The 27,432-nt window shown below is 43.1% G+C and overlaps 1 protein-coding gene across 4 annotated transcripts in view; it reads right to left on the reverse strand.

Moving 5' to 3' along the window:
* Positions 1-492: 492 nt before the first annotated feature.
* DENND5B (DENN domain containing 5B) overlaps positions 493-27,432 on the reverse strand; it is a 123,182-nt gene continuing 96,242 nt past the window's right edge. For 2 of the 4 annotated variants that reach the window (XM_074144609.1, XM_074144608.1), the window contains 15 exons: positions 26,218-26,311; positions 25,078-25,188; positions 22,950-23,081; positions 21,954-22,106; positions 21,392-21,470; positions 20,075-20,156; positions 14,800-14,928; positions 13,305-13,426; positions 11,424-11,569; positions 9,620-9,738; positions 8,241-8,428; positions 6,498-6,580; positions 6,206-6,332; positions 5,227-5,401; positions 493-4,371 (listed from right to left, as the gene is read on the reverse strand). In XM_074144609.1, coding sequence (XP_074000710.1) covers positions 4,188-4,371; positions 5,227-5,401; positions 6,206-6,332; positions 6,498-6,580; positions 8,241-8,428; positions 9,620-9,738; positions 11,424-11,569; positions 13,305-13,426; positions 14,800-14,928; positions 20,075-20,156; positions 21,392-21,470; positions 21,954-22,106; positions 22,950-23,081; positions 25,078-25,188; positions 26,218-26,311 — 1,924 coding nt within the window. In that variant the 3' untranslated portion in view covers positions 493-4,187. The remainder of the gene's footprint in view (positions 4,372-5,226; positions 5,402-6,205; positions 6,333-6,497; positions 6,581-8,240; positions 8,429-9,619; positions 9,739-11,423; positions 11,570-13,304; positions 13,427-14,799; positions 14,929-20,074; positions 20,157-21,391; positions 21,471-21,953; positions 22,107-22,949; positions 23,082-25,077; positions 25,189-26,217; positions 26,312-27,432) is intronic. The other 2 variants (XM_074144611.1, XM_074144610.1) reach the window with 1 other exon arrangement.

Below are 27,432 nucleotides of genomic sequence, written 5' to 3' on the forward strand. Positions count from 1 at the left end.
AACCCAACCAAAACCCAACCAAAACCACCCTTGGCTGCAGTTAATCCCACGCTTCCAGTATTTCTGCCAACAGGATCCCATCCTCCTCCTCCCCGTGTGCTCCAGATGCCAAGGGAGAGCAACCTGGGCTTCCTAGCAAACACCACCCTACTAAGAGCTAAACTTCAACTGCGATCCCATTTCTTTCCTTCGATCAGCCACGTTTTCCACCTAAACCTTGAAAATTAAGAGCTAAGCAGGCTTGGTACAGTCAGACTTCTGTGTCGGGGAGGCAGAAGGGGAAGTTTTGAGAGCAGACCCTCACACTCCCTCTCTCCCCCTCTTTGCTCCAGCAAGTTCCCAGTACCAGGTGTCATTATCAGCTCAATGGTTTTGTTCGACTTGTTCCCTTTACAAAACACGCCCTCCCGGCTCAGATCAGCTCTTTGGCTTGACACTCGAATCTCTCGGTTCCTCTGCAAGGAGAAAGCGGCACCGACCATTATTCTCACAGTTTTATTTGTAAAGGACATAGCATGAAAAGCTGTATTTCAATGTACTTCAAAACCTGAAAAACCCATGTCAGTTTGTGATATGTATGTTAAAGTGCTTGATATAACAATACTTTTACTAATGTCGTCTTGAAAATAATCCAGTTCTTATTCAGTTAGTAATAACGTAAAGACAAAATATACTTAATGGAGACATTTAAGGATCATTTTAAGCTATACAGGGCACATTTGTACATTTCAAGTGTAACATACAACATTTCCCCTTAAGATGCGCACCTTCATTTGATTGAAAGAAGGAATTTTCTCAAATATGCCATCTCACGACTATTCTAAAGAGACATTTTTTGAACAATGATATCTAATTACACAAACCAACTCGGAATAAACATGAGTAGATTTTTCACTAAACAGTAGAATTTCATTCATTCATTTCAGAGAATTATAAATACACATTTTGTACAACAGTGAGGCATTTGATTCTCTGACTCCCTCAAGTCACCATGCTGGATGTTAGTATAACAGGACTATGCAAACTCAGACATCTGCGGACAGGTATTGGATAGGATTATTTTTTTTTTAAAAAAAAAAAAAAAAAAGCAGATACCAGAGAGCTTTGGTCTTTTCCAAGATTCCCTTTTCTCAACCAATGAAGGTGCTTTAACACTGAAGTAAAAACTGTCTTAGCTTAGAAGAATCCTGATGGGTTTCTCACCATTCTAGTGGGTAGAATGATTTCGGTAAACCTTACAGAAAAAACCTCACAGTTTCCAATAAACAGAAGTATTCTACTAAAAAAAATTACATGGTAGAGTAAAAATTCACTACAAAGAACCATACTCCCAAGGTTGTCAAATAACTAGTCTTCTAGGAATCTGAGGCACTCAGCTGTGTCCCTTTCAACATATCTTAGGGTCCTTTATTGCCTACAAGGAAATATTAGACATACATAATTTTTATTGTATTATTAATATGATGTGTACTTTAACTTAAGAAAGACTTTATGTGGCTATTGCCCTTTTCTCTGAGTGTAGTTTACTCACCTATGCTTGACCTTTAGAGGTGCCCACATTTCTACTTTATCCTGCTTGCACTTAACCCGTGTCTTGGTGGATGAATGTTACGACTGCTTAAGTCATAAATAGGCTTCGGAGAAGTACCCAGCAGTATACTTTTGAGAAGTACCCAGCCAGCAAAATGCAGATGCCGCTGCGAAGGAATCCAAGGACTAAAGAGGTTATTATTTCAGTAAAATGAAAGTCACTTAGACTGGGTTGGGCGTGAAAAAAAATCATGTATAGCACTCATTAGACATAAAAGGCTTGAGTTGTAATAGAAATCAAAACATCCTAAGCAGTCATTACCAAATGATGCTGCCACATGGTTTCTGGTGCTAAATGTGTAATTTACTGATAGAGTTAAGTACTAGGGACGCCTTTTCAATTGCTGCTGAAGGGTTGTCATCCATCTTCTGCTGACTTTAAGCAGACTTGCCTGGCCACACAGAAAACCCTAACACCCCGAATTTCACATTTCTGGAAACGTTAAGAGAGATGATGTCACAAAGCCATGGGCTCTGGCTACTAACTCATGACACCATTCACAGCCTTTACATTAGTTACACCCACAGTAGTGACACGGCAGCGCTGCCCACGGTATTTGGGATGAGTTTAGTCAGTTTAAAGAAGTACAAGCCCAGGAGGAAAGAACGGTTATTAAAAGCTGGAACCCTCATTAAAGTCAATGGCTCTCTGACAGTGTTATTTTACTTCCTTCTTAGAAACAAAAAAAAAAAACGCCTTCTATAACATAAAGCTCTCCCTTCTAATGAAACAAAGTCACATGAAGAGTTTTCTTCTGGCTGGGAATATGATGTGAAACTTTGACAGTAAAGTGAGTGCTGTTATAAGAACTGGACAGCAGAAGGACCACAGGAAAGTAGAGAAGCTTGATAAAAGGCAGGTGAGAAAGCAAACCCTAATTTTCATCCTCTTTCTTTTTCCTTAGCTCTCATCCCTTTCTGCACCACACGCGCACTATACCGAGACCTGCTACAGCCCACCATTCCCAAGTCCCTCCTAATGCCACTTGAGAGCACCATGCAAGGCAATACACTTACAGTACCAGTGAGGGGCCTTCCCCAAGCCACAGCTGACAGTGACACGTCCACAGAAACCTACTGACAAAATGGCCCAAGATCACAGGGAATAAACAAGTGAAAACAAACACTTAAACTAACCTCCAAAAACTAAAACCAGATGAAGATAACTATGCCCTCAGATCCTTCCAATTCCCATCCACAGGAACGGAAAATACAGTCGGTATTTGCTGCATGGTATCTGCAAGATGATTTTAATGTTATCTATTGTTAAATTTTTAGCATACAGGATTTCACTTGCTCTCAGTTCCTCTTCAAGAGCTGTATCTATATATACACACTGTATTACTAACACATTAACTGGAAAGAGTGTAGGAGAGGAGCCTCAAAATACCAAAGTGAAATTCTTTTTTTCACTCCTTTTGCTTCATTCTTTTTTTTTTACTCCTTTTGCTTCATTTTTTTTTCCCCTAGTTGGATAATTACAAAAGAAAAAAAAAAAGTAATCAAAGATCCTGGACTTCCAAGAAACGCTCATTCTACGGGATAAAGGAAGACTTGTAACCTGTCAGCATTTCAAACCCAGCTGATACAGTTCAGTAGCACAGCAACATCGCTGTTTGTGGCTCTACAGCAATGATTCTTCTCAAGTACAGCAAGAATTTGGTACGAACCAAATTCTTCAACATGGAGAAAAAAAAAAAAAAAAAGTCATCCACAGCACAAACTGGCTGAGGGTGAGGGGAATCATCAGAACATCTAGAGAGGCAAGGGACACACCGAGCAAGTCAAGCAAGCCATCATTCCCAATCTCAGGCTGCAGCAGCACCGCTTAAACAAGTGTCTCGGACTCCCAGGCTCCGAGGCTGACAGCAATCCTCCTTCTCCAGTGTTTAAGCATTTCAACACTTGTCTCCCCTTTTGGAGATCAACAGAAGTGACAGAAAAGACCTTACAGATCAAAAAATGAAGACTCATAGCTTCCGTGCATGGAAAGGGTTAAGTCTTTGAACAAAAAAAAAAAAAAACAAAACGAAGGGAGACCATAGGGTAAAACAGCATATGCTTACAACATTTCCAAGAGTGAGGCAATCACAATGGCTACAATAAAGATATTTGCTGTATTAATTTGCAATACCTGAAAAAAGCCCTGCTGAGTTTGCGCTGTATTTACACATTGATTGGCTTCTTCCTTGCAAGCAAGTAGCGGCATCCCTTCCCACCTCGGTCCTTCCCTCCCCCCGGTCCTTCCCCTGGGCTTAAGCTACTCATAGTCAGAACAAGAACATTCAGTCTAAGAAAAATTTCTTAGAGTAATATAATTTCTTAAAGAAGATAGCATATTTACACACATCTAACACATGAAAATACTCTATTTTATACTAAATTTCTGTTTCAAATAAACTACAATACTGCATCTCAGCTTTCTGCAGCTTTAGAGGACAGTCCCCATCGGGCACAATCAGGGCTTCCTGCTCCCGCTTCACCCGGCAGCTTTGCCTTACAGTGGTGCACTACCATCGCGTTCAAGTCCTGACAGGTCTCCAATTGTGGTTTGCTTGCTTGGGAAAGGAATTAATGAAGTTCTCAGCAAAGCCATGCTAAACATCCACTCCTTTAATGAGTGATCCTTCTAGGATGATGTTGAAATCTTGCAACGTCTGTAGGACTCGGATAAGAGAGTTGACAGTCATGCGGTCCCGTAGGAGAGCGTTCTCCTCGTACATCCTCGTAATGGGTGGGCACTCTGCCAGCAACGGGATCCACTGAGAGAGCAAGTGGTCCCTGCAAAGGGGACGAAAGAAATTATTTTAGCACCCAGTACAACAGATCTCAAACTGAAATTCTTCTCCGAGAACACAACCCAAAACATGCAGTCTGTTTTTGCAGGTGATGCATGTTGTTTGCACATAAAAGTTTCCTGTGCAATCATAACCCTTGATTTTGTTGGTAAAATACAGGTAGCTGAACATACTGTAGGAATGAAAATGGAAAGATTCCAGCAGAATTGGACAACTGACTTTGGAAGAATTCAGTAACAGTTTCAGATCAGGAACATGGAAAGTAAAACTCAGGAAAAACCAATAGACTGTTTTCCAACTGGTTTTCCATGTAACTGGACAGACAAGACAAAAAATGGTACCAACTGCCACCCTCCATAACACAACTAAGCGCGCCCCCCCCCCCCCCACCAAGTGCAAGACAGAAAGCATCCTATTAGGAAAGAAAGATTGATCTAGAATAGTTTTGTCAAAATTATAATAGACATCCTTTTTTCATAGGCAAAGTGATTCAATGAGGATTGGGAAATGCACCAGCCCTTGCAAAGGAACTCTGCATTCCGAAAGCCAGTACTTTGTCAAAAATACAATTTCAAGACAGATTTCATATATATGACTGTCAAGCTAACAGTTATAAAAGAGCTCAAAACATTTTTAGCAGTTTAGACACTAGCCATGTATCATTACTGCTTCTTTGCTCTGATTTTTCATGTATTATTAAAGCTGCCTAAAATAGGTACTGGATAATAGATAGGTATGAGATGTCTTAAAATGGAAAACTAAAGGTAGTAACAACGGTGTAAAAATATTCTTCTAGTCTAATGCAAGAGGACACATATAACGAAGAGCAGTTAAGCACCTTGTCCCCAGGCAAACCAGAATTTGGAATTTGCCATCCTTTCCAATGTTCCGTGGAGCCGTATTGATGGCATTCACATAATGACAGAAGGTTTTGCATGAAGATCTCTGAAGCAAAAGGGCCTCCTCATTGTCTCCAATCTGGTCACTGGTTTCAAAATAAGCAACAGCTTTCTCTGTGGTAGGGAGAAAATCAGAACCCGGTGAGCAGAAGTACTTTATTGTGACACAGAATTACACAAGGGAATTATTAAAAAAAACAACCTGCTGAGAGCTATTGCACAGTTTATATATGGATTCCTCACTCTGAAGACCATAGGTAGGTGGTGATCTCTACCTTTGCTACACAGCAGTGGTCAGCAGGCTGGCTGATGTCCAATACAGTTAGGAAACATCAAGGAGCCGCACCAGCGCACCTAACAATGGTTTCATCAGAAGTGATACCATCAGCTTTGATTTTTCACCTTTTCTGAGTAAGCACTTACCCCCAGGCCAAGTACCTCAACTTGTGAGTATATTTTAAGGGAATAAGAACATCTTAAATTCCCGCAACATAGGTCTACAGATAAGCATCACCAAAAGACCGGTGCAGTGATTAGGAGAGTTTTCATAATCAACTAGAATCTAAAACCTTTCACTCCCTGCCCTTTCCCAACTCTGCCCCTAACATTGCCTGCTATTCTACTCCAGGCTACCTTCTTTCTGGGTAGAAAAGCAGCTGTTTGAACATTAGTCTGCGAATCAATGACTAGAATTTGAAGTGCTCTTAAATTTCTGCACAGATTCACACTCATCGCTTATATAGAGTTGAGCATTCCTCATCTTCCATCTTCTTTCTCACTGACTTTAAGCAACCTGGAGCAGGTGCTAGGCAGGAATGAATGGCACCCTAGCTGACAAGAATCCGAGGTCTATGTGTGAGTAGCCATTTTGCCCTAATCTGTCTTCTCCTTCTGCCTCCAAATCCCATACCAGCTTACCTATGAAATCCCAGATGAAGACATTCTTATGAAAAATGCGAGCCGATTTGAATCCATGGTGGAAGACCTGCTCCAGTGCTGCAACCAGACCATTTTCCCCACACAACAGAATGGTGAGGCTTCCTCTCTGTGGGAAAGGGAGAGTCTGTAAGTACAACTTGCCTTGTTTGCATGGCAGAAGCTTCAAATCTAAAAGTTAACAGTCTCTACTGGTACTTCAGTTCAATTTCTGTTTATAAAAATGTTTACATGCGTTGTAGATACCAGGCAAGTAATGAAAAGCAGGAAGTACCTCTTTCTCTGGCTTGTGAAAGTGTTTCACAATATTGTTCACGGCTTCCCCGATTCCCTCTTGGATCTGTCCCGCATTAGGCTCTGTGAAATGATGGAGAGCATACTAGCTGAAGATACCAACTTTAAAACATTCATCAAATTCTCATGATGAAATAGCTTGAACTGCAGGAATTATTCTATATCTTTAACAGAGCTCAGGCAATCATTTGTCTCAGGTAAATCTGAGCCTTAATCACAAGCAACTGATGAGCAACCCTGGAATAGTCAAACAAATCGTCCTACTTAAAGATGCACAACCCAAGGATCTGGCTTGATAAATATTTCATTTGAGTTAATCACATCTTGCTCATCACATAGACTACAGCAACCCTCACACGAAGAGACACGGACTGAAAGATTGCAGCCCGGTCACTTGACTCAATTCTATGTGACAGAGGCCAGAAAACCCAGCACTCATTAATTCCTGACTCGAACCCACAATGGTTTATTGAGCCAAAACAAGTATCTATTTTACACGTGTCTAGTCATCGTACCAGCGTGAGGGGCCACAGGCAGAGAATAATCCTTATTCATGGTTCGAAGAGTAAGTTATCTTCTGTGTTAAAATGTATGCCATGTTTCTGCTCTGGATCTGTTTAGCTGTATGCCTCTGCTACGGAATCATGCCATGCCTCCACCTGATACCATCTCATCTTCCTATACAGGTGCCTGCAGAAAATAATCTAGTCCCTCATTCAGCTTCTGATTAAAACAGACCGAACTATTAAAACTTATTTTTAAGCAGATGTTTTCCAGATGCCAATCACTTTCATGGTCCTTTCTAATTTTTCAGACGTATGTAGGTTGCTATTAGCTTGTGCTACAATTGTTATTTTGGAGGCACGGAGTAATTCAGTATCATTTCAGTACATGATGACCTCCACAGTCTTTGGCAGGTCTGACACAGAGCCTCATGTAGCTCGCAAGACAAATGCATTATTGGGCCTTAGTGCTCTCAGACCTACGGAAATGCTCTGCAAGTAGCTGTGGCACCCACTCCTCCAGCTAATATGGACTCACACACGCAAAGAGCTGCAGTGGTCCCATGATGGTTTTAAATGCTGTATTACTCCGGAGGCTAATCTTTCCTTGCTTGACATTTCAGCAATCATGTTCTCCAATTTTACAGGAGCGAGACACATTTATGAACAGGATCTACACTGCGTTCATCTGAATGCTTTAGCGGAGAATGCCTCACATGGCCCTCACAGTTCCATGCCCCGTTGTAGCCAGGTGCAGTTACTCATAGAAGCCAATTTTAGGGACATGAAGTTGATGTCACCTAGGGTCCCTCTGGAGATGTGCTCCTCTGGAAGGCAGCTCACAGCGTCCACATCAGGCTCTGAACTGCCCTTCAGAGAGGACTGTCTTCCCACTGACTGCAAAGCGAGCTGGGAAGCTAAGCAGCATCAGATACTGCAAATTCTGCTGCCTCCTCCTCCCTCATCTCATATCTCCATGCTCCAAGAAAAGAGATTGTTATCTGTGAAGTGTCAAATGGGGACATTGAAAGAGGCAACGTGTACAGTCACAGAGGAAGCTGCAGACACACAAACCAGAGCAGGAAAAAACTCATCAGCTGGCAGCTGTTCCTCTGCACCAAGCCTTGCTTCAGTAGGAGCTCTCCTGTTCACAGAAGCTTTATTTCTCAGCAGTTGCTGCCCCCTTCTCTAGGGCCCTGGGGGGAAAGGAAAGGACTTACTGGTGTTCTTCCCTGTGAGGGAAGTGATGCTCAGTCGTCGAGCCGTGGTAGGAGATTTCTGCTGGGGTGGAGTACGGCACTGCTTCGCCAGCTCTTCGTCAGAGGTGGAGGACACCAGCTCTCCAATGAGTATTCGCTCCAAACTGCCATCGTCAACGCCCTTTCCCAGCCATCGCCCGCAGGGAAACCTGCCACGCAGCCAGCACAAGCACGGGTCAGCCACGCGGGTAGTCTCGCTTGGTCTCAAAGTCAGAGGGGCAGCTAGTGCCCACAAACACTGTTAATGGGCAGGGAACGCTGTAGCCGGAAACTTTTCACAATCCAGAATTCAGCAGGCAGCATCCCCAGCACCACAACTGATAGAACCCAACCAGAAAACTACGTTCACTTCCATCCCTAAGAAAAGGGAAATATGCAAAGCTTGCATGAAAGCATGGGACAACAGAAAGTGTTATATGCATATTTCGTGGGCCACATCTTGATTTGTGTCAGGTTATTTTTCACTTGCAGCCATAACTAGTATTTAGCCTTTACAAATATTGTGATGATTAACAATTAAATTCCCACACAGAGTTCCCACCCAACTGAGGCTGTGACGTCTCCTCATACTCAAACCTCACCTCACCTTTATTGCTGTACTTTTTGACCTCATCCACAGTCCTAAGGAAATCCATGTACATACCCCCAGTGCTTGTACCCAACTTCCTCTTACTTTCCACCACACATGGTGGCCAACCCTGAGCTCTGGAGCTCACTTCTCAGAATTGTATTTTTCCAAGCCCACATTTAGAAAAAAAAAATTAAGTCTGCTTAGCCAGATGTTTTGTAAAACCAATAACGAGTTAGGAGATCATTTCGACACAAGAGGTATGTACTCAATAGAAGATTAAGAAATCATCAAATCCTTTTATTTCCTTGTAATCTAAGTTTCTGTACATTTGTTATAGTACTTAGGCATCTGAATATTTTTAAAAGAAAAAGAAACCAAAAACTTGCCCTAAATTATTCTTCCAGCTCTTGGGGGTTTAAAGACTTCACTTGTGCACATTTTTACCACACTACTTTAAATCAAGAAATTTAATTATTAGACACAAATATATAAATCACTTCAAAAGTATCCATACTGTCCATCCTGTCTCAGACAGATGCAAAGGAAGTCCTACCTTCAAGTCTCATTTAATATTTATCAGATCATTTGACTTCAAGTAAGGCTTCTGAAATGAGAGAACCAGCGGTGGGGGAGACCAACCCCACCCTATCGAGTACCCAAATCAGCCCACAGTGCTCCATCAACCAAGGAGAAGACAGATGCCTTCTTACTTCCTCTACATTTAACAAGTAAGAAATTCAGACAAAGAAAATCAAAACTTGTTGCTTACTTGTATGTGTGTCCTGTTATTTCATTTCTGACCATGACACAATCAACCAGCCACTTGGCTAGCAGCCCTGAGTTGTCATGACCAATCTGAACGGTCGTCAGCTTCCCTAAATTCTGGCACTGAAATGAATAACAGTTTTTACTTAGTTTTCAAACAACAACAGACAACACACACACCCACCACATACACACATATGGTCTCAAAAGTATGTTTTTATTCAGTTTCCTTTGATTTATACAGTAAGTATTTTCAACTACACATGCAGAGCGTTTTGAAAAGCAGAATAATTATTTTAAGACAGAAGAAAAGAATTAACTTGAAGTACAACTATTAAAAGTTTGTGAAGAGATTACATTTTTTGTTGCGAGCACTCACTCAGAATGTTTCTGAGTATTAATTACAAATTTCTGAGGTGCTAAAAACGTATGCTTTTGTAGAATCATAGAATCGTCTAGGTTGGAAGGGACCTTTAAGATCATCTAGTCCAACCATCAACCTAACTCTGATAAAAATCATCACTAAACCATGTCACTAAGCACTATGTCAACCCATCTTTTAAACACGTCCAGGGATGGTGCCTCAACCACTTCCCTGGGCAAAGAAGAAACAGATCTTCAGTACGAACAGCTTTTCAAAAATGCATTTTGAGCACACTGACCTGCAGTTGACTCACTCTACACTATGAAGCAGTCCCTAGATCCTTTATTATTTTCAAAGATCCATTTGCTTATTGTTGGGCAAGACGAAAATCACTATCATGAGACTCTCGACATCACAAAGAAAACAAGGGACTGTGAATTCCAGTGCAGTATGTAATTGTAGGTGGGGCTGGCAGCAACGTCTATTAACGTCACCTAAATACTTCCCTTAGTTTTCCTTGCTTCTAATACTGCCAAACAAGCAGCTTGGGCTGATGTTTTCCATAGTGGGTGGCTACTCAAGTTGATATTTCAGGAAAGCTTCAGCCAAAGGAGTATTCCAGAACAGTGTTAGTATGGTCCTTAGAAATGCCTAAATATGTTCTTTTGCTTGTTGGAAGCCCGCAGATCTTTTCTACAAAATACTAGTATCTGAACGAGAGGCAGCCATAGTATCATGAAAATACCCTCTCCATCTCTGTCAAAATCTACCTTTATGTGGCAAGAGGTTTGGTTGTTGGGTGTTTTTTTTTTTTTTTTTACTATTGTTGTTGAAGTTCGGTCTGCATCTGCTCAATGGATGCAACTTCAATTTTAGTAGCAAATTTTCCTACGAAATCACTCCTTACTGGATATGGTACAGCCTGGAGCTACGGGAGCCTGACGGGGCTTTCCCTGCCGTTCCCGCTACCAGCTGCTTTGGGGTGGCACCAAGCCAGCCTGTAACTGATGGGTGGGAAAGCAGAAGGGAACGCCGAGTAGTCAAAAGCAAAGAGAAAAGGTGGTGGTCAGTGAGAAGACAGATTGAAAGAAGGGAAAAGAAACTTGGAAGGGAAATGAGGAGTCAGAAATGAACCCTGAAAGGGAAAATTAGGCAAGGAGATGTGAAAGGGATTGGTTAGATGAGAAGAAGATCTCTGGGCTGGGACAGGGACAGCAGTGAAGCCTGTGTTTAAAAATAGTATGTGCTCACAAGGAACACTCAAAAGGAAACTTTCATCTAGTGCAGCGTTATTTTCCTGTACATATTTGAATATACAGCGACCTTGAAAACCTGACACAATTTGAAATGCTGTGATTGTAAGACAATAAACCTTCACCAAATCAGTGTGTATTTGGAAGCGTGTTTCAAATCGAAAAGTAAAATGTAAAGAGCATGTACTCACCTCAAACGTCATCTCTAGGTGGTTTTTAGGAATCTGCATTACGCCTGTATCTCCTAGTTCTCCCGACACACAAATCCACGGGTTTGATGTGGTTATTGCATTGCTTAGTTTTTTGATGGGAATTATCACTGACCTATAAGGGATCACTAAGAACAAAGGGGAGAAAAATAAGTTAATCTTGACTTTTTTTTTTTTTTCCTTTTTTCCCCCCATCCTTCAGAGCAAACAGTTTCTGGAGTAAACCACGCCTCTCCCTTGAAAAAAGCAAGTTCTTGTCCCCTGTCCCAGCAGCCTAACGAGGAGACCACCTCCTCCTCGGTTCTCCCCATCAAGGGCGAGAGAAACCTCGCTGCGGCGGCAGGGACTCTGCTCTCCCGGAGGGTCGCCGCAGCGCTGCCAGCCCCAAGCCAGCCACACACCAGCTTTGGCGGGGGGGGGCTGCCGCCTTCTGTAGCCGCCCCCGGTGCAGCGAGGGGTCCCGGCGCTGCCCTCCCGGCGGCTCCCGGGAGCGGTGCCGCACGGTGGAGCTGCAGCCCCGCGGCAGCCCCGGCCGTGCCGCAGAGCCGGGGACGGCGCAAGGACGGCCCCGGAGCCCGCCGAGGGAAGGGATAAATAAAAGCCGGTCTGCGGCAAGGGCATCGCCGCCCCCGGGTGGCTGAAAGGGTTAAAGGGGGCAGAGGGAAGGTTATGGGGGGGTGGGGGGGGTGGAAGGGGGGAGGGAACGTCAGAGATGCTGCTAACGGCATAGCCAAAGTCTCAAGTTGGATGCGTGTCCGCGGACATCCCCTCATTTTAAAAGAAATTATCATCATTTACTATTTGCGTTTAACTCTGCATCACCCATACCTGCTTAAGACACGAAGGGGTGGCCACCCACCCCGATTTGGATTTGGCTCAGGTTCTGCACGCTGGCACTGCAAGACTCTCCTTCCTTGTGTTTCACAAGCTGCCTTTATGACCGGGTAAGATAGGCCAGCCTTTTTTTTTTTTTTTTTAATTTATTTTTTTATTTTTTGCCTTTTGCGTGCTGTACAGTGATACTGCACTTAAAAAAAATAACCCTCAAATTCCAAGGGCTTGTCCTACAGGGGAAAGCTGCCAAGCTGGATGCCCCGCAGAAACAAGGTAATCAAGGATGAATAAATCTCTTTGCGCTGTGCTAGTTCTGAGGGGATTTATTGCTTTAAGAGGAGAAAAAGTAGAATGAGTGCCTGTTTTGACAACCGCATAAAACTTGCTTCACTTCACTCTGAGCAGGCAGGGAAATGAAGATTAAGGCCTGCCAAGGTGAATCCAAATAATTAGGTCATCTCATGGGGGTCCTGCCTTCTCCGCCTTGCCCAGTGCTGGAGAGACAAAGATTCATTTTCAGATTTCTATCCAATCTCTGCTCTCCTTCTTACAAGAGAGGAAATCTTTTTGGAATTTAAAGAGAGACAAAAAGAGACTTAAAATATACAGCAGAGCAGTGCCTTGTATTTCACCCTCCAAGATTTCCATCTCCTCCTCAGTCTGCGAAGAGCAGGCTGTTAGGATGCACACTTAGCAAAGGCCAGAAAGAAGCACTAGGATACAGAGTACTTGTCTGGGAGGGAGGATGAAAGAGACTATACAACTCCGTGAGGAAAATCAAGTGCTACAGTGGCACTCTCTGCTGATTACTCTCCTTTGTGCAATGCTCTTATCCAGGGCGCTCCCACACAACCTTGGCTCTCCAGCTGGTTTCCCAGAGCAACACCCAGCACCCATGAGCCAAGGCAGCAACAACCAAGGTTTCCAGATAAGGGCTCAGCTACTCAGGCACCAGCAACATCGTCTCTTACAGATCATGACAGCAACTAATTTTTATTCAGGGGGAAAAAAATTGACTGTCCAACTCACTGATTGTGGTGAAGACGCTTGTGAAGCAGAAGTAATCCACAGCGTTGAGTGAGAGCAGGTGATACAGAAATTGTTCCCGCTCCTCTTCACAGCGCAGGAAAGCGTAACGCTTGTAAAGTTTCCTGGTAGAAACAAATACATTGCTTTCCTGTTGAAAAAGCACCTTGTGTCCTAAAAGGTGTTTGAATCTCAAAACACCAAATGAAGAGTTAATCTTCATGGGAAGTATGAAAAGTGAGATTCCCTAGCTAATAGAAGCTGCTAGAAACCCATCGGGGGCACTAACCCCCTATGCTACACGTGTGTTTTACAGACCACTCTTGGCTCCATGCTACCGTAGCAAGGCTACGGTGTTCATCTCATTAAAGGGTCAGTTTTGATTTTGCTGCAAAGCACAGATATAAACTAACACTGCTTACAACAGCAGACCCAAACCAACACAGAGCAACCTCGTTTCTTCCCCATATCTTCCCACTGTGGAATAGCTTTGTCTAATAACCTAATTTTCCTTCTGCTCCATACTGCAACGGAGAAAACTAAGCGGAAGGCACCAAACCATGGAAGGCACCAAGCAGCAGCAGAGGTTATCCCACCACTCTCTCAATTTAGCGAGCCCATATCACTCCAAGGCACACCAGGAGCTAACCTGGACCTGCTCTGAGAAAGTACAGAGCTTCTGACACTGCCCAAAGTCTGAAGGCAACAGATCCCCAAAAAGCTGCTAGGGTAGATAGATGTAGTAGGTGAAACTCCAGGAAAAGACAGGTCTGCCATCCTGCCTTTAGCTGATCACCCAGAGGTGACTGTCTCCAGCTACTCCACTTTCTTCCCATTAGCAGATTTGAGCATTTGGTGGCTTCTGGCAGAATCATGTGTGTAACATCACAGAGCCGGTTCTGCTAAGAACTGCATGCAGTAGCTCGGATCTTTTCATAAGGCTTGGGTTGTGGTTTTTTTTTTCCTAAATGCATTGCTTTGAGAAAATGAAGTCAGGGAGCACCCACACGGGAATTTCCTTAAGTGCCCGTGCTTGCAAAAGGAGGCAAAGCAGGGGAAGCTGCTAAGTGGCCAAGAGGACTGGCCTCTAAACCCAGCTCATTGGCAGTCAGGATGGGGACCTGCGTTTGACTTGAGTCAACATAATGCAGGGCTGCTGTGAGAAAAGGGGCATTCCTGCCCCTGCTGCTTCATTTGCACAAGATTTAGTGATTGTAGCACCGCAACGTGGCTTGGATCAACGCACTGATCTGACCAAAAACCTAACGCCTCATTCCTGAAAACTGTGATTTGCTTTTCCATGCCAATGAGCAGACTCCTGCCCTGCTGGGTGCACAGTACCTCCTCCCCCCAGCTACCCTCTGCCCTTCAATCACTTCTAGCTGGAAAACACAGTACCCAAACAGGGCACCTGGCTGTGCCCAGAACCTGCCGAGCACCTTGACACACCACTGAGGAACATGTGAAAGTGAAGCTTTGAGAAAAAGAGCCAGCTTACTTGGCAAGTGCCTGGTTGGAAAGCAGCTGCTTCAGGTGCTGAGACAAAAGCTTCTTCTCCAGAGAAAGCCTTATCCAGGCTCGGGCTCGTCCCACATCTGTCTTTATCTCACTCATGTTCTGAACATGCCTGAAATGGGTGGAAAAAAAACAATAATAGATGAATCATAAACATCCTACATTCCTCCAATGGCAACATCCAGTGTGATGCAGCAGCTGAATTGGAAAACGTCTCCTGACATCACTTCTAGACAAAGAGCCCCCCAGCGTGGCCCTGCAGAGACCTGCCCCGTGGCACTGAGACCACCGGCAACCCCGGGCTGACGCAGGGACGTGGGGCAGCCCTTCCCAGACACGGCAGGTTGAAACCCGGACACACTACAGCCAGTATCAGCTGCTCTATGTCCTGGCATTTCCTTGGCCAAGGCGAGCAGGGGTAGATCTGCGCATCCCTGCATCGCCCGAGGTAGATGTCCTCACGGACACTGCTAACATTTTAAAAAAGCAGCGACCTTGTGAGACCCAGTTATCTCACAGTCACTCCCTCAAGCTGCTGACACGAACGGGTATGTCTGTGAGGGCAGAAGACAAATACACATCTTCAGAGTTTTTGCAAACCACAGCCTCCGCTGAAGGCTCTAACAAACCCCTTGATGGCGGCAGCAACAGGAAATCTGAGAAAAAGAGGATTGTTGGGAAAAACAGTGACAGGCAGTCACAAGCAGAATCACATTTTCAGAGATATGAGGCCCTTGTGTAAGTGATAATCTGAACAGCCCTCCACCATATGCTTGGCCTGTAGGAAAGCAGAACTGTTCCACAGGGGCTTTCTTCTACGGTTTTGCTTTTCTTTTTTTAAACTTCCATATTTCAATTTGGAGAATGCTAGAAACTCTAGTTTCAGAGCACAGGGAGCTTTAGAAGAGGAAGAGAACTGCTGTGGCAGGGTGAAGCTGCTTCCAACCCCCCCCCCCCACTTGGTTAAACAGCCAGCAAGAAAAATGAGTAACAGTTTCCAGCAGGGGAAAGAAAAGGCTGCAATTTCTTAATTTTCACGCAGTTTGCATGTTAAGTGCACAGGCAACTCAGGCCTCCAAACCTCCGTGGCAGGCTCCAAGTATCATCAGCTGAGCCTGAACTGACCTCTGTTGCGATTTATTTTCCATCTCCTGCGTCTTCCTTGAAGGCCCTCCATACATTGCTGATTGTTAGGGAATGTGGCAATATTTACTCCAAAGAAAATCCAACAAAGTCATGCTGTGACTGATGCTTTTTATGGTGACTAGTATAGTCTCACTGTCTCGTGCTTTCCTCCATCTGTTATACCCAAGCGTGTGCTTTGCGTTATATTTAGACCCTGCATTATTTGAGGAAAAATACTCTCTTGTTTATAGAGCTTCCAAATTAACAGGATTAGGACTTAAGGGGCAAATTTGCAAAGTATAACTTGGTGCTGTCCAGAAATACATGTTCCCTCTGAACAAATGAGGTGGATACCAGACATAGCCCAGCAGCACCATTCTCCACCAGACTAACCAACCTAAATTCTCAAAATACAAATCTACCTTTGCAATCCAAGCTGAGGGGTCTCTACCACACGGCTCTGTGCTGTATGTGCGTATCTGAAGCACCATCAGGAAGAAACCTTAGGAGTAATGGTAGATTGCCAGTGGTAAAATCTAGATTATTTAAAACCCCTCTAAAAAAAAGAAAGAAAAAAATTCTTTTTTTTTTTTTTTTTTAAAAGAAACTTTCCTCCTGTTTCCTAAAATGACCCATAGATAGTTCTCTGATGGACCAGGTGAGAAGTACTAACTCACAGTGAGCTGTAAAACAAACCCAGAAGGGCACACTACGATTACATACAAGTAATATGCCCTTTATAAGCAAGCTCAGCAGCCTCCCTCTGTCAGCAGCGATGCCTCCCAGCTGAATCACTGCCCAGAGCCTTGCTCCTGGCACTGGAAAGCCCATCCTGGCTTGGAGCGTGGCCGCCAGCGCTAGACCTTCCAGCCTAGACAGCTGTGCACGTGATCCGGAGTCCTTGAGAAACAGGAGGTGCACTACACTCGACTACATCGTGTTGAGACACCCTCCTCAGACATTTCAAGTCTTTTGAGATGTGAAGATCAAAGCACAGACTATCATCTCCCTCCCTCCCTCCCTCCCTCCCCTTCCCCCTCAGTGCTCGGCTGGAATTACATCTAATGTGAAACGCTGAGTAGAATATGTTATTTTACTGTGAGAAGATTCAAATACAGATGGACTCAACCTTATTCCATGCATGTTCTATACCTCTTCATTACCTGTTTCTGGTTCAGACCAGATTGGCATTAATTGTGCATTTGGGAAAAATAAGGATCTGCAACCATGCAGCTTGTCAGAAATATTAAAAAGATTCAGTAATCAGTCTTCTTGTCAGCAAAAGCCGAGTGTAACAGAACGGAGCATTCAGGAGCCCAAATTTATTTTGCTCTCTGTTGTGAGAGTCAGAACAGCTCTATTTTTATCGGTGACCTAAGTGTGAGCACTGTATGCTCACCACCACACAGCAAACTCTTCTTGTCAGGGCACTGAATAGCAATTTCAGTGCAACTCCCTAGTTTGGGACTTGCTTTTAATCCCATTAGTAATAAAGAAAAATCCATTTTCCCTGTCAAATGTAAGCCTGGGGTATGACGAGACACATCCTCTGCAAATAGCTGTGCTGGCAGAAGAGGTTACAGCTGCTCAGTATTGCCATGCCCCTGAGGATGGTGACTCTCCTGATGCCAGCACAGTCAGAAACAAGCCGTACCAGCTCGTCCCGTGTCAGTAGCAGGTCTTTGCTAACCCTGCTTTTGACTGCAGCAGGTGAAGCATCACTGCTGTGGGACCAGTGCCTGGGGCTCGCACCCTCCGCTGCAAGCTCCCTGCGGGAGGTGAGGCATGACACGGGCATGAAAGCAAGCTCTGATAGCAAGGAAGAGCTTGCCCGAAGGGGAAGGACCCAAAACTGGAAGAAGAACTGGAAGAACCCAGCTGGACCAAAGGTTTCGGGGAGTTGCCTTGGTGCTGACTGGTCCGGCTGGACGCACAGCGATGTGCCTGAGGGGAGATGCCATGCAGGAGACAGGCTGCAGCAGGAATCCGCTGGGGAGCTGGAAGAGATGCTGCAGATCCTCACCTGGGAAAAAGGCTGAAAGGCATACCCCAAACACACTTGTGCAGAGACTCTCCGTGCAGAGAACCAAAATAAACATGTTGAGCATCTTCCTTACCACATCTAAGATGCCTGGCTTTGCGTGGGAGGCAGAGGACACGCCACGTTACCTGTAGCACAGGCTCATTGCACATTCAGAGCGTGACTGTGATTCAGCCCTGCTTTTTAAGTTGTTTACATAACCTTGCATGAGCCACCAAAAACAAGCTGTGCTTAAGGCAATGCTTAATCCTCTAGCCATTAGTTCAGTTAGCATTGCAACCCTGACAATTTAACAATTACCCATCCTTCTAACTTCAGCATCAATCTGTGTGTGCAAACAAATATTAAGCAGCATTCCTTCCAAGCAGGAGAAAGCATGCCATGAGATTACGGATGAAAAATTCAACCCACCACCTGCCCAGCATTTTCTATGTCCATGCATGTCTGAGGACAATCGCGAATACCCAAGATACTACAAAAGGTAGTGTTCTGCTTCTGCCATTTTTCCCTCTGAAAAATCAGCAGAAACACTCTTTTGATTCAAGCAAGAGATCAGATCTGTGCTGGGCTTTCGTTACTCAAGTGCAAGCACACAGAAGACGAAATGCCTGCACGCAGCAGCGAGCGCACCCGGCCGCCTCTGTCTGCAATCCCCTCCCAGCACGCCAGTTTCCGCTCCAGATCCTCCTTCATCCTTCCCTCAGGCTGACCCTCTACATGCCCGTCAGCCTCACAGGCCTGAATTAAGTAAATAGCTGCCACGTCCCATGAGAGGGACGCTAAAATGACAGACACGTGTTCAAAATGACCTCACGGCATTATACTCCTAAATGCACTGTATACGTTCTCCCTCCCTCTTTCGCGTGTTGTTTCAGCCTTATGTGGGATGTCATATTCTTCGAAATCAGAGCACAAGACTCAAACTACATGGCATCAAACAAAAAGGTTACACACTGCAGGTGGGAAGCACAGTCATTTTCTTTCAGAAAAGTCTGACTGATCTGCGATCTGTGATTTTCAATGTGATCTCACATTGAAAAAAATATCTGTATTAACACACACAGCAAAAATCACATCATCGTAATCATGTTTTTGTGAACTAACTACAATTAAACTTATTTTTACCATGTGATTTTTTGCCATACTTTTACATGGAAGAAGGATATGGTATAGCAAGAAACACTACTCACGTTGTCTCACACATTAAATTGCTAGCAATTGCTATCAGCTCTCTACAGATGAGCATTATTGCATTACTCTTCCCCTCTTTTCAGGGCACCTTTACCCCACCATGATGCTTAGCCAAGGTAAGCGAAGTGTCAAAAGAATGGCCTGACCTGGCAGTGGCTTGATCAAGGAGATGCCCTGAAGAATAACTGCCTGGTGCTGTCACATCAGCACACCATCATCCACCCCTCCTTTCTCTCTAATCCTTCCGCTTCCCGACCAATGCTGCTTAAAAAGCTCTCCAGAGCCAGGATGTGGTCTCCCACAGAGCACCTGCCCTTACTTTACATCCCAACTTTAAACTCACCCAAATACTAAGTTTCATTACATTTCTAAACTTGTACATTTATTACTATTTGACATAAAATGCTAACTGAAAAGAAAGAATATTGCTCAGGCATTGCAAGCAGGTTTTTATGTCTCTTTGCTTTGTCTATCAATTGTCCTTGCTTGGTCAGTACATTAAAACATACAAAAAGAGTACCTAGTACTCATTTTTTGGGTTTTTTGGGTGGTTTGTTTGTTGGTTGTGGGTTTTTTTTTTTGTCCAAACAAAATTCCAAGTACCAAGGAATTCAACATATCTGCTGTTATTTATAGAAGTTGGCTTTATTGCTAGAAGAACCCCCCTAAGAAAACAAATAACCCAGTAAAACTTGTGTGTTTTTCATTGTCTTTTAGCTAAAATAAATCAAGTAAACACACAAAGAAGTTTTGCATAATAAAAAAGCAACACACTGTAGATTTGAATGTGGGCTAAGGAGAAAGTTTAATTGTCCTTAGCCTTTGTAAACTCAAAGCCATGGAGAATCTTTACCTTATGCTACACAATTAAAACCATAATTAATGCTTTAGGAAACTGTACCTCATATCTTGTATCAAGGAAACCCTCAAAGTAGGCAGAGTAATTCCTGTATCAGACTTCCGTCTTTCTGTTCCAACAGCAACTACAATGAAGAAAATATATGAAGTTAATATAAAATTACAGTATGGTCTGCATTTGTTTTACATACAGCTGAAAACAATCTTCAGTGGCTGGTAACTGCAATGTTTCTGTGCATTATCATTAACTCTATCCTGGAAATGTAGAAGCAGACAGAATGAAAAATGCTTAATAAATGACCTATTCCTTCCTTAATCCAGCAGTGAACTCAGGCATCTAACAGCTTCCTTTTTTGTATGTGAAATACATTAACATAAAACTGTACGGTGATGAGTTTTATCAGCAATATGTTTTTATGAAAAGCTCACAACTGAGAAAGAAGAGACAAAATTAAGCTACAGTAGCATATTTGATGCTAAGAATGCCATGCATTTCTGTACTCCACTACTCTGATCAAACCGCTTTGTGGTGACACATTGTGCTCTCAGGAATTTGTGCCTGCCAGCCAGATTGCTTACTGCGTTACTCATTGAAGCTTATTACAAAGTCTTTTCATGAGCAAGACTAGTTCATCCATAGATGTGTCTTTGAGGGTGTCTTTGAGGACTGATCATACAAGTTCCCATCTGCAGGATTTGAAGGATTGGAGAGTCCTTGGAAGATGACCCACTAAAGTTCAGAGACTTTTACTACAATACTCAGCAGCAGCTTGTGGGAAGGAGGATCTCAAGGTCATCAGAAAACCAACCTCTCCCACAACACAGAAGTAATTTAATGATTGTAAAGGGCTAAGCCAAATCATAAACTAAGGCAGAGATTATAGAGATTACACAACTTCTGAACTGGCTCATCCACCAGTATCAAGATTTATCAAACATGAAGTTATCCCACATTGGAATTTGGGAGACAGATTATGCTCACTGAAAGAAAAGTGTCAGCTCTCTTAGTCACAGCTCCACACCTGCAGCTTCTTCAGAAATCACCTCTTGCAGAAGCACTGCTTCTCACACCTCACTCAATGCTGATTAAAAGGGAATGAAGTTAGAGAACAGCCATCGAGTGATTTTCCAGACAGGGATAACAAGTGCGTTCATTTGCCTCCAACAATGTCCATCTATTTTTTCCAGACATCAAGGTATCTTCAAAATGATTATGAAAGGTCTCAAAATGTAAATGTGATATTAGCAAGCAAATACACCAAAAATCCTGCATGGGTTTTGTGTGGCTGCACTATTCCCTTCAGGCCCAAGTTCATTCCTTGTTGTGGAACCTTCACGGAGTCAACTGCCAAGTACTCACCTGGGGACTCTGCACTATGCTCTTGCTTCTCTTCTCTCTCCTGGTACTGAAGTAAATGGGACCACAAAGCAGATTTCCCCTGAAAATTGAATATGCAGTATGTAGCTTTAAATAAATCAAGCAACAAAAAAAAGGCCAGTGAACATGGCAAAATAAGGGCCAAATGTTCGGTAGTGAGAATCAATCCTCTCTTAGGCCATGAGACCTCAGGACGAGGAGAGGATCATCACACTGGTCTAGCAGTCACACCACCCGCCTTGTTTCTTTGGCCTCTCCCTGGGTTTCCCTTCTGAAGGTTGAAAGAGAAGAAACCAAACACCTGTTTGAAAGATCATTGCAATTTCCAGAGATTCCTCTCAAAAAAACCCCAACAAACAAGGAAACAAATCCCATAGAAAAACACCAAGACCTCACAAGATATGATCCAGGGACTCTAATCTCAAAGATACCTCCCAGTTAACGTTGGAATGACACCACTGAGTAGCCACTTAAAAGGTAGAGATGGCATTCAATATTTCCTAGAGTGCTGTACATGCAAAGTCCCGAGTTTCCAGTTACCAACCTGCTTGACCTGCAGACCATGGCTCCAGATTCTTTCCAGCAGATCACAGAGACTAGCAATCAACGTATTTTCCTCCAGACCTGTTATGTTGGCTTCTCCATGCCCCAGTTCGACTGCTTCATGACCCATCTTCTCTACCAACATGCGTTTAGTCTTTAAAAACAAATAATAAAAAAATCCCCAAAGGTTTCTAAGAATGTTATCCAACAAGGGACGGAATTTATAGCTGAGTTAAACATGCTTAATCTAGAGACCTTCACTAATGGCCTGACCAGATAAACTTCAAATCTCTTTACAGAGACTGCAAATTAAAAAGAATAATAAAAAACTAAGTTTGCACGATTAGTCCATACTGCCTTATTTCTACAGCCTTTATCTATTGTCCCATTCCTACACTGTTGATCTATTACCGACCAGTATCAAAAACAGAGTACAGAGCTAGACACATTTTCAGTGTTACTCGGTATCCGGCTTTCTTCTTGTTACAGCTATTAAAATTTAAAACTCAGGTAATACAGCATACCACCAGCTGCAACTGACACAAAGAAATGATATTGCTATGGTTCTAAAGGCTTCTTTAATATTAGAAACTGCTACACCTAATTTGCTGTGCATGAGCAACACGCACAATAGTCGCATGCGCTGAACGCTTCCTTTTCTGACCGAGGGTCTCCAGCCCGTTATGTTTAGGCTACATTTACATACGAACAATTAAACAAAATCCTCCCTCAGATGTCTGATCATGCTGATTCTCCTTCCTGTCATTTTCACTCGTTTCACCAACTTTGCATAAACAGAAGAGGGATAATACGTTCCTTTCTTTCCCAGTAGTTGAAAAATAGAACACTAAAGAGACATCCACCATGCAATAGCCTGGCACACCAACGAACCAATGGCATTCCAGCTGTGAAGGACTTTGAGGACACCATCTGCAGATACTGTTTAGGCTCAGTGCAAGCAAGGGGAGAGCAGGCAGTGGGAAGAGGTAGGACCTACCTTCATGCGACATTCCTTCAGTAAACCTTCCACAAATTTCCAGTTGGTCTGCGCAATCACAGCTGGAGAGAGGTCCGAGAGTTTGGGCTGCCTTAAATTTTTTCCTAAACTCCTCGCCTCCTGCATGTACTTCTAAAAATAAACAGAATAATTTTAGATATTACAAGTCAGAGGGATTCTCCTCATCCTAATCCTAGGCAAGCAAATGCTGGTGAAAAGGAATGAGCTAGTGTTAATCTAGGAACAACATCATGATTTGTCTGATGCTTAGGTGTTGGGCTGCAGAAGTGGAATGGTCCCTTTTGACGGTAGAAAAAACAAGATTTTTTCCTGTGTGGAACCGAAACAGTCAACGTTAGCTAGTGAACTGTGCTGTTAACCACTAGCACAAAGTTAGTCACACCAAGTGCATTAAAGTGTGATACCTTCATTCAGCAATAAAATCAAAATATCAAGTTTCCTTCCATTGTTATTTGATTTTCACTTAAAAAAAAGAATAAAAACCCTAAAAGCCATTTGTCTAATTTGTTGCAGACTGTACATGAATGGAAAAAATCCTTTGCAAAGAAGTCACAAGAAAAAGAAATACACCTAGTGAAGGAGGAAGACTTAATCCATTACTTTTCATCTGGACAGTTTATGTGGGGGGAAAAAAAAAAAAACCACACGTGATTTTATTCTCAATTAACTTCTTAATTACAAGTGAAGCTCTTTTTAAATGAAACTGACATTTAGGATCCCAAACCCCAAACCAATCAATAAAGTGTCATCTGCCCCCAATATCAGTGAGAGGGCTACACACTGAGAAAAGCGAAGTTGGTTACATTTAGGTGTGCAAATGTGAAGCCTATCAAAAAGTTGCCCAAGCATTATTCATAAAGTTTTTGTTAAAAAGAGTAAAATGATAGAATGTCGCCAAATAAAACAGTCTGGAACAGTGCTCATAGCCTGGTGTGGGAATGTTCCATTTCCATAGCATGTCTTTATCCCATTAATGCTGCCTCTTTGGGGGACGGTATGTGACAACGACCACTCTTCCCCCAAGAGGAGCAGACCACAGTGACCTAGTGCTGCTGGTGGCTGGGTTTTCTGGGGAACTAAGAGGACACTGTGGCTCCTGCATTCTCAGAGCTTTCTCTCTGGGGAGAAAATAATTTATTTGGCTGAAACAAAATCCAAACACACTGAAGTTTATTGAAATTGCTCACTTTTTTTTGTTTGTTTTTGTAATGGGGGAGTACAGTTTTTCTGATGCATTTGGATTTTTTCAGTACAAAATTCGGACACGAACCACTTAACATCAGTCCCATAGATAAGAAAAGAACGTTGGGTTCTGCCATGGAAAGTTGCGTTCAATAAAAGTGCTCAGCTAGGTAATTGCACTTTCACCAATACTGTAAGGACTTAAAAATAGTTGTAAAACTACATGTGGGAATAAGAAACAAAAAAACACAGATGATGAAAGTGTGTTGTTCAGCAAGCAATCTCACAAGTGACTTCCATCTAAGTCAGTGCAAAAATTAGCAATGAAAACAGTGAAAAAGTGATACAGGGAATGTATAAATTAGGAAATCTAATATTTCCTTGTAAATGTAAAGGGATAAATAAATAAAATGCAAAGTGTGGTTATAGTCTGAAGAGTAAAAAACATGGATAACCTTACTTTATTCATTGTACGTCTTGTTATTACACTGAAATAAAAACATATTAACTCTTGTAAGTTCAAGAGAAGAATAAGGGTGGGATGTAAGATCCCACCTGTTCATCAGCATCCACGTACCAGCACCCTCTTCCACAGTGGGATGTGACAATCCAGCAGTCAAAAAGCCATGCTTTTTGGATTCGACACCCTAAGCTGAATTGCCAGGTGAGCAACATGGGAAAAAAGGAAAACAAAACAAAATTCTTGTCTTTCAGCCTTGGAGCCGCTATGTTTGCCAGGGAGCTGGTGTGGAAGCCTAGAGCAGATTTCCAGCTACTTTTCCGATTATAACCACACTTCCAAGCGCTACAGGGATGTGCTCGTACTCTATGAGATAGGGAGAGGTTTGAGACGGAGTGAAGGCAGCGGTTCCTCACGCTAACACCACCTCAAAAGCAGCTTTCAACAAGAAAAACTAAAACATACCAGGCAGCATTCAGAGAAGGATTTTTTAGGAGGCCGTGCAGGAGGGGGTGGTCCCTGATCCCACTCCCAGAAGGCCATTGAGTTCTGACGAAGCAAAAGCTCCTCCGATGGCTAAGAGGAGGCAGATGCCCCAATGGCAGAATAGCCAGAAAGAAAGAAAAGACAAAGCAAAAGAAGCATGCATATGATCCACAGCCAAGAAAAAAGAAAAAAAAGAAGAAAGTAAATACATGACAAAGTATTGAAAAGGGTCTGCTGAGATATACACACAAGGCAACGTTTAAAATGTACTTGCAAAGCCATGTTAGCAAAAATAGCAACCAACATGTACAAGTGCTGTTTTGCTGTTGTTTCCATGAAACATCGTTCGAAGCTGCGGTTCGAGAAGCCGCTCATCCTTTCGGGTTCTTTCGGAGCGCAAATGCCAGTGCTGGCTGACATTATTCAGCAATATTTACCACAAAACAGCATGGATGTTCTATTTTTGCCAGTGACAAACAACAGGAGCACATGGACGTCAATGGAAAAATATGGTAGAATATATTTAATGAAGGACATGAAACTGAAAAGATGGGAAAGAAATGCCTGCCTGTGACTGACATTTACAAGATGCATGGGAGTTTCCTAGCTTTAGGCATAAAAAGGCCCCAAAGTCTTTCAAATAGGCTTACTCATGTCAGGAATCTATGTAAGAGAGAGAGAGAAAAAGGTCCTTTAAAAAAAGAAAAAAGTCCTGTTGCATTCGTCTCTGCAGTGCTGACATTTATTCAAGGACTTGGCTTCTGCAGAGACCTTCATCCTGGCCAGAGCTCAGCAGCTGCACCCAGGCAGGCACCAGGGCTCTGCTCTCCGCATGCAGTTACACAACTGGGGTCCGTATCAGCAAATAAGCCCTTTTCCTGATGACAAAGGGCTTATCTTATTCCGAAATAATAAAAGCATTTCATTTCTCTTGTGTGCTTTGAAGTTGTACAACATAACACAGGCATCCGCGACAAGCAGTATCTAAATGAAATGGCTGCAGAGACCCCCACAAACCCTACGGTGGCAACAAAACTGCCTGAAGCAGCAACACATCATTTCTCTACATTGCATCTCCTGGATCACAAGCTCGTGCCACCCACAGGTGATGCCACCTACCTCCCTCAAATCGTTGTCCAGCCCGATGTGCTCCGAGTGCTGCCGCAGGCGGTCTTTCCTCCGCTGCGTGGTGGTGCTGCGACTGGCCCAGCGGCTGGAAAGTCAGAGAGAAGGAAGACATGCTTGAGTGGAAAATATTGGGAGGGAAAGCCTGGGTTGGGAGCCAGAGGACATCCGACAGGTTGGGACATCTGACAGCAGCAGGAGAAGCAAAAGCACAAATTTGGGTGTTGCTGGTGCCTGATGTCCCCATGGGAAACTGCCTGGTGGGTGACAGGCCAGCATGTACCCAAGGGATGAAAGCCCCGCTGCCTGCCAGGGTCTCCAGTGAGACCTTCTGTGTTACCCAGATTGCAGATCGCTGATGCCACCACCAGGAAAATCCTTTTACTGGGTTACCCAACAACACTGATTTTACTGCATTTGCTAAAGTTTGGTAAAAATGGTGTCTCTGTGAAAAAACAAAATACAATGATGTATTTTAAGTAACAACTTTTAGAAGTTTCCTCCTTTGTGAGAGGTGGTACTTCTCCTTTCTCCACTTCCTGTGGTATTTCCAGGAATTATTTCAGAGAACCTTGTCATTGCAATAATAACTACTGTGATATTGTGTGAACCTATGTCTAAAGGTTATAAACAATATTGACTTCCTGGAATTAATCATGTTGCTATCTTCACCATATCTTTTTTTTTTTTTTTTCTAAATACCACAGAAAGCCTGCATTTTTTGCTACATGTTGATATGTGTCCAGTTGATTCTTTTCCTCATCTGAAGCTGTTGCCTGAAAGCAGCCGCTTGGTAACCAGGTTTGAAACTGAGCAACCTTAAAGCTCCCAAGTGCCCAAGCTCCTTTAGTCCAGATACTATAACAAAACACAGAACAAGATAACTCTTGTCCTGAGGAATTTCCAGTCTGATTGTAGGGTTTCTAATAATACCATAGCCTTCTGTCAAAGCCTTGAAAACCAAACTGCTCAACTGGTGCAGAGAATAAATAAGTCAATGAATTATTTCTAAAAAAAAGCTGAAATAACACTGTATAAAGCAACCTATCAAGCATTAGAAACAAGCATCTTAATGCACATGAAGGCTACATCTTCAGAATGATATTACTTAATTACTGTGGTCGTGTTTATTAAAATTAAAAATATCTTTCAAATACACTGAAAAAAAAAATGCCTTTAGCTTTATAGCCTTTCAGTCACTTGATGAAG

The sequence above is a fragment of the Numenius arquata genome, chromosome 2 (assembly GCF_964106895.1).
Source record: "Numenius arquata chromosome 2, bNumArq3.hap1.1, whole genome shotgun sequence".
Lineage (NCBI taxonomy): Eukaryota > Metazoa > Chordata > Aves > Charadriiformes > Scolopacidae > Numenius > Numenius arquata.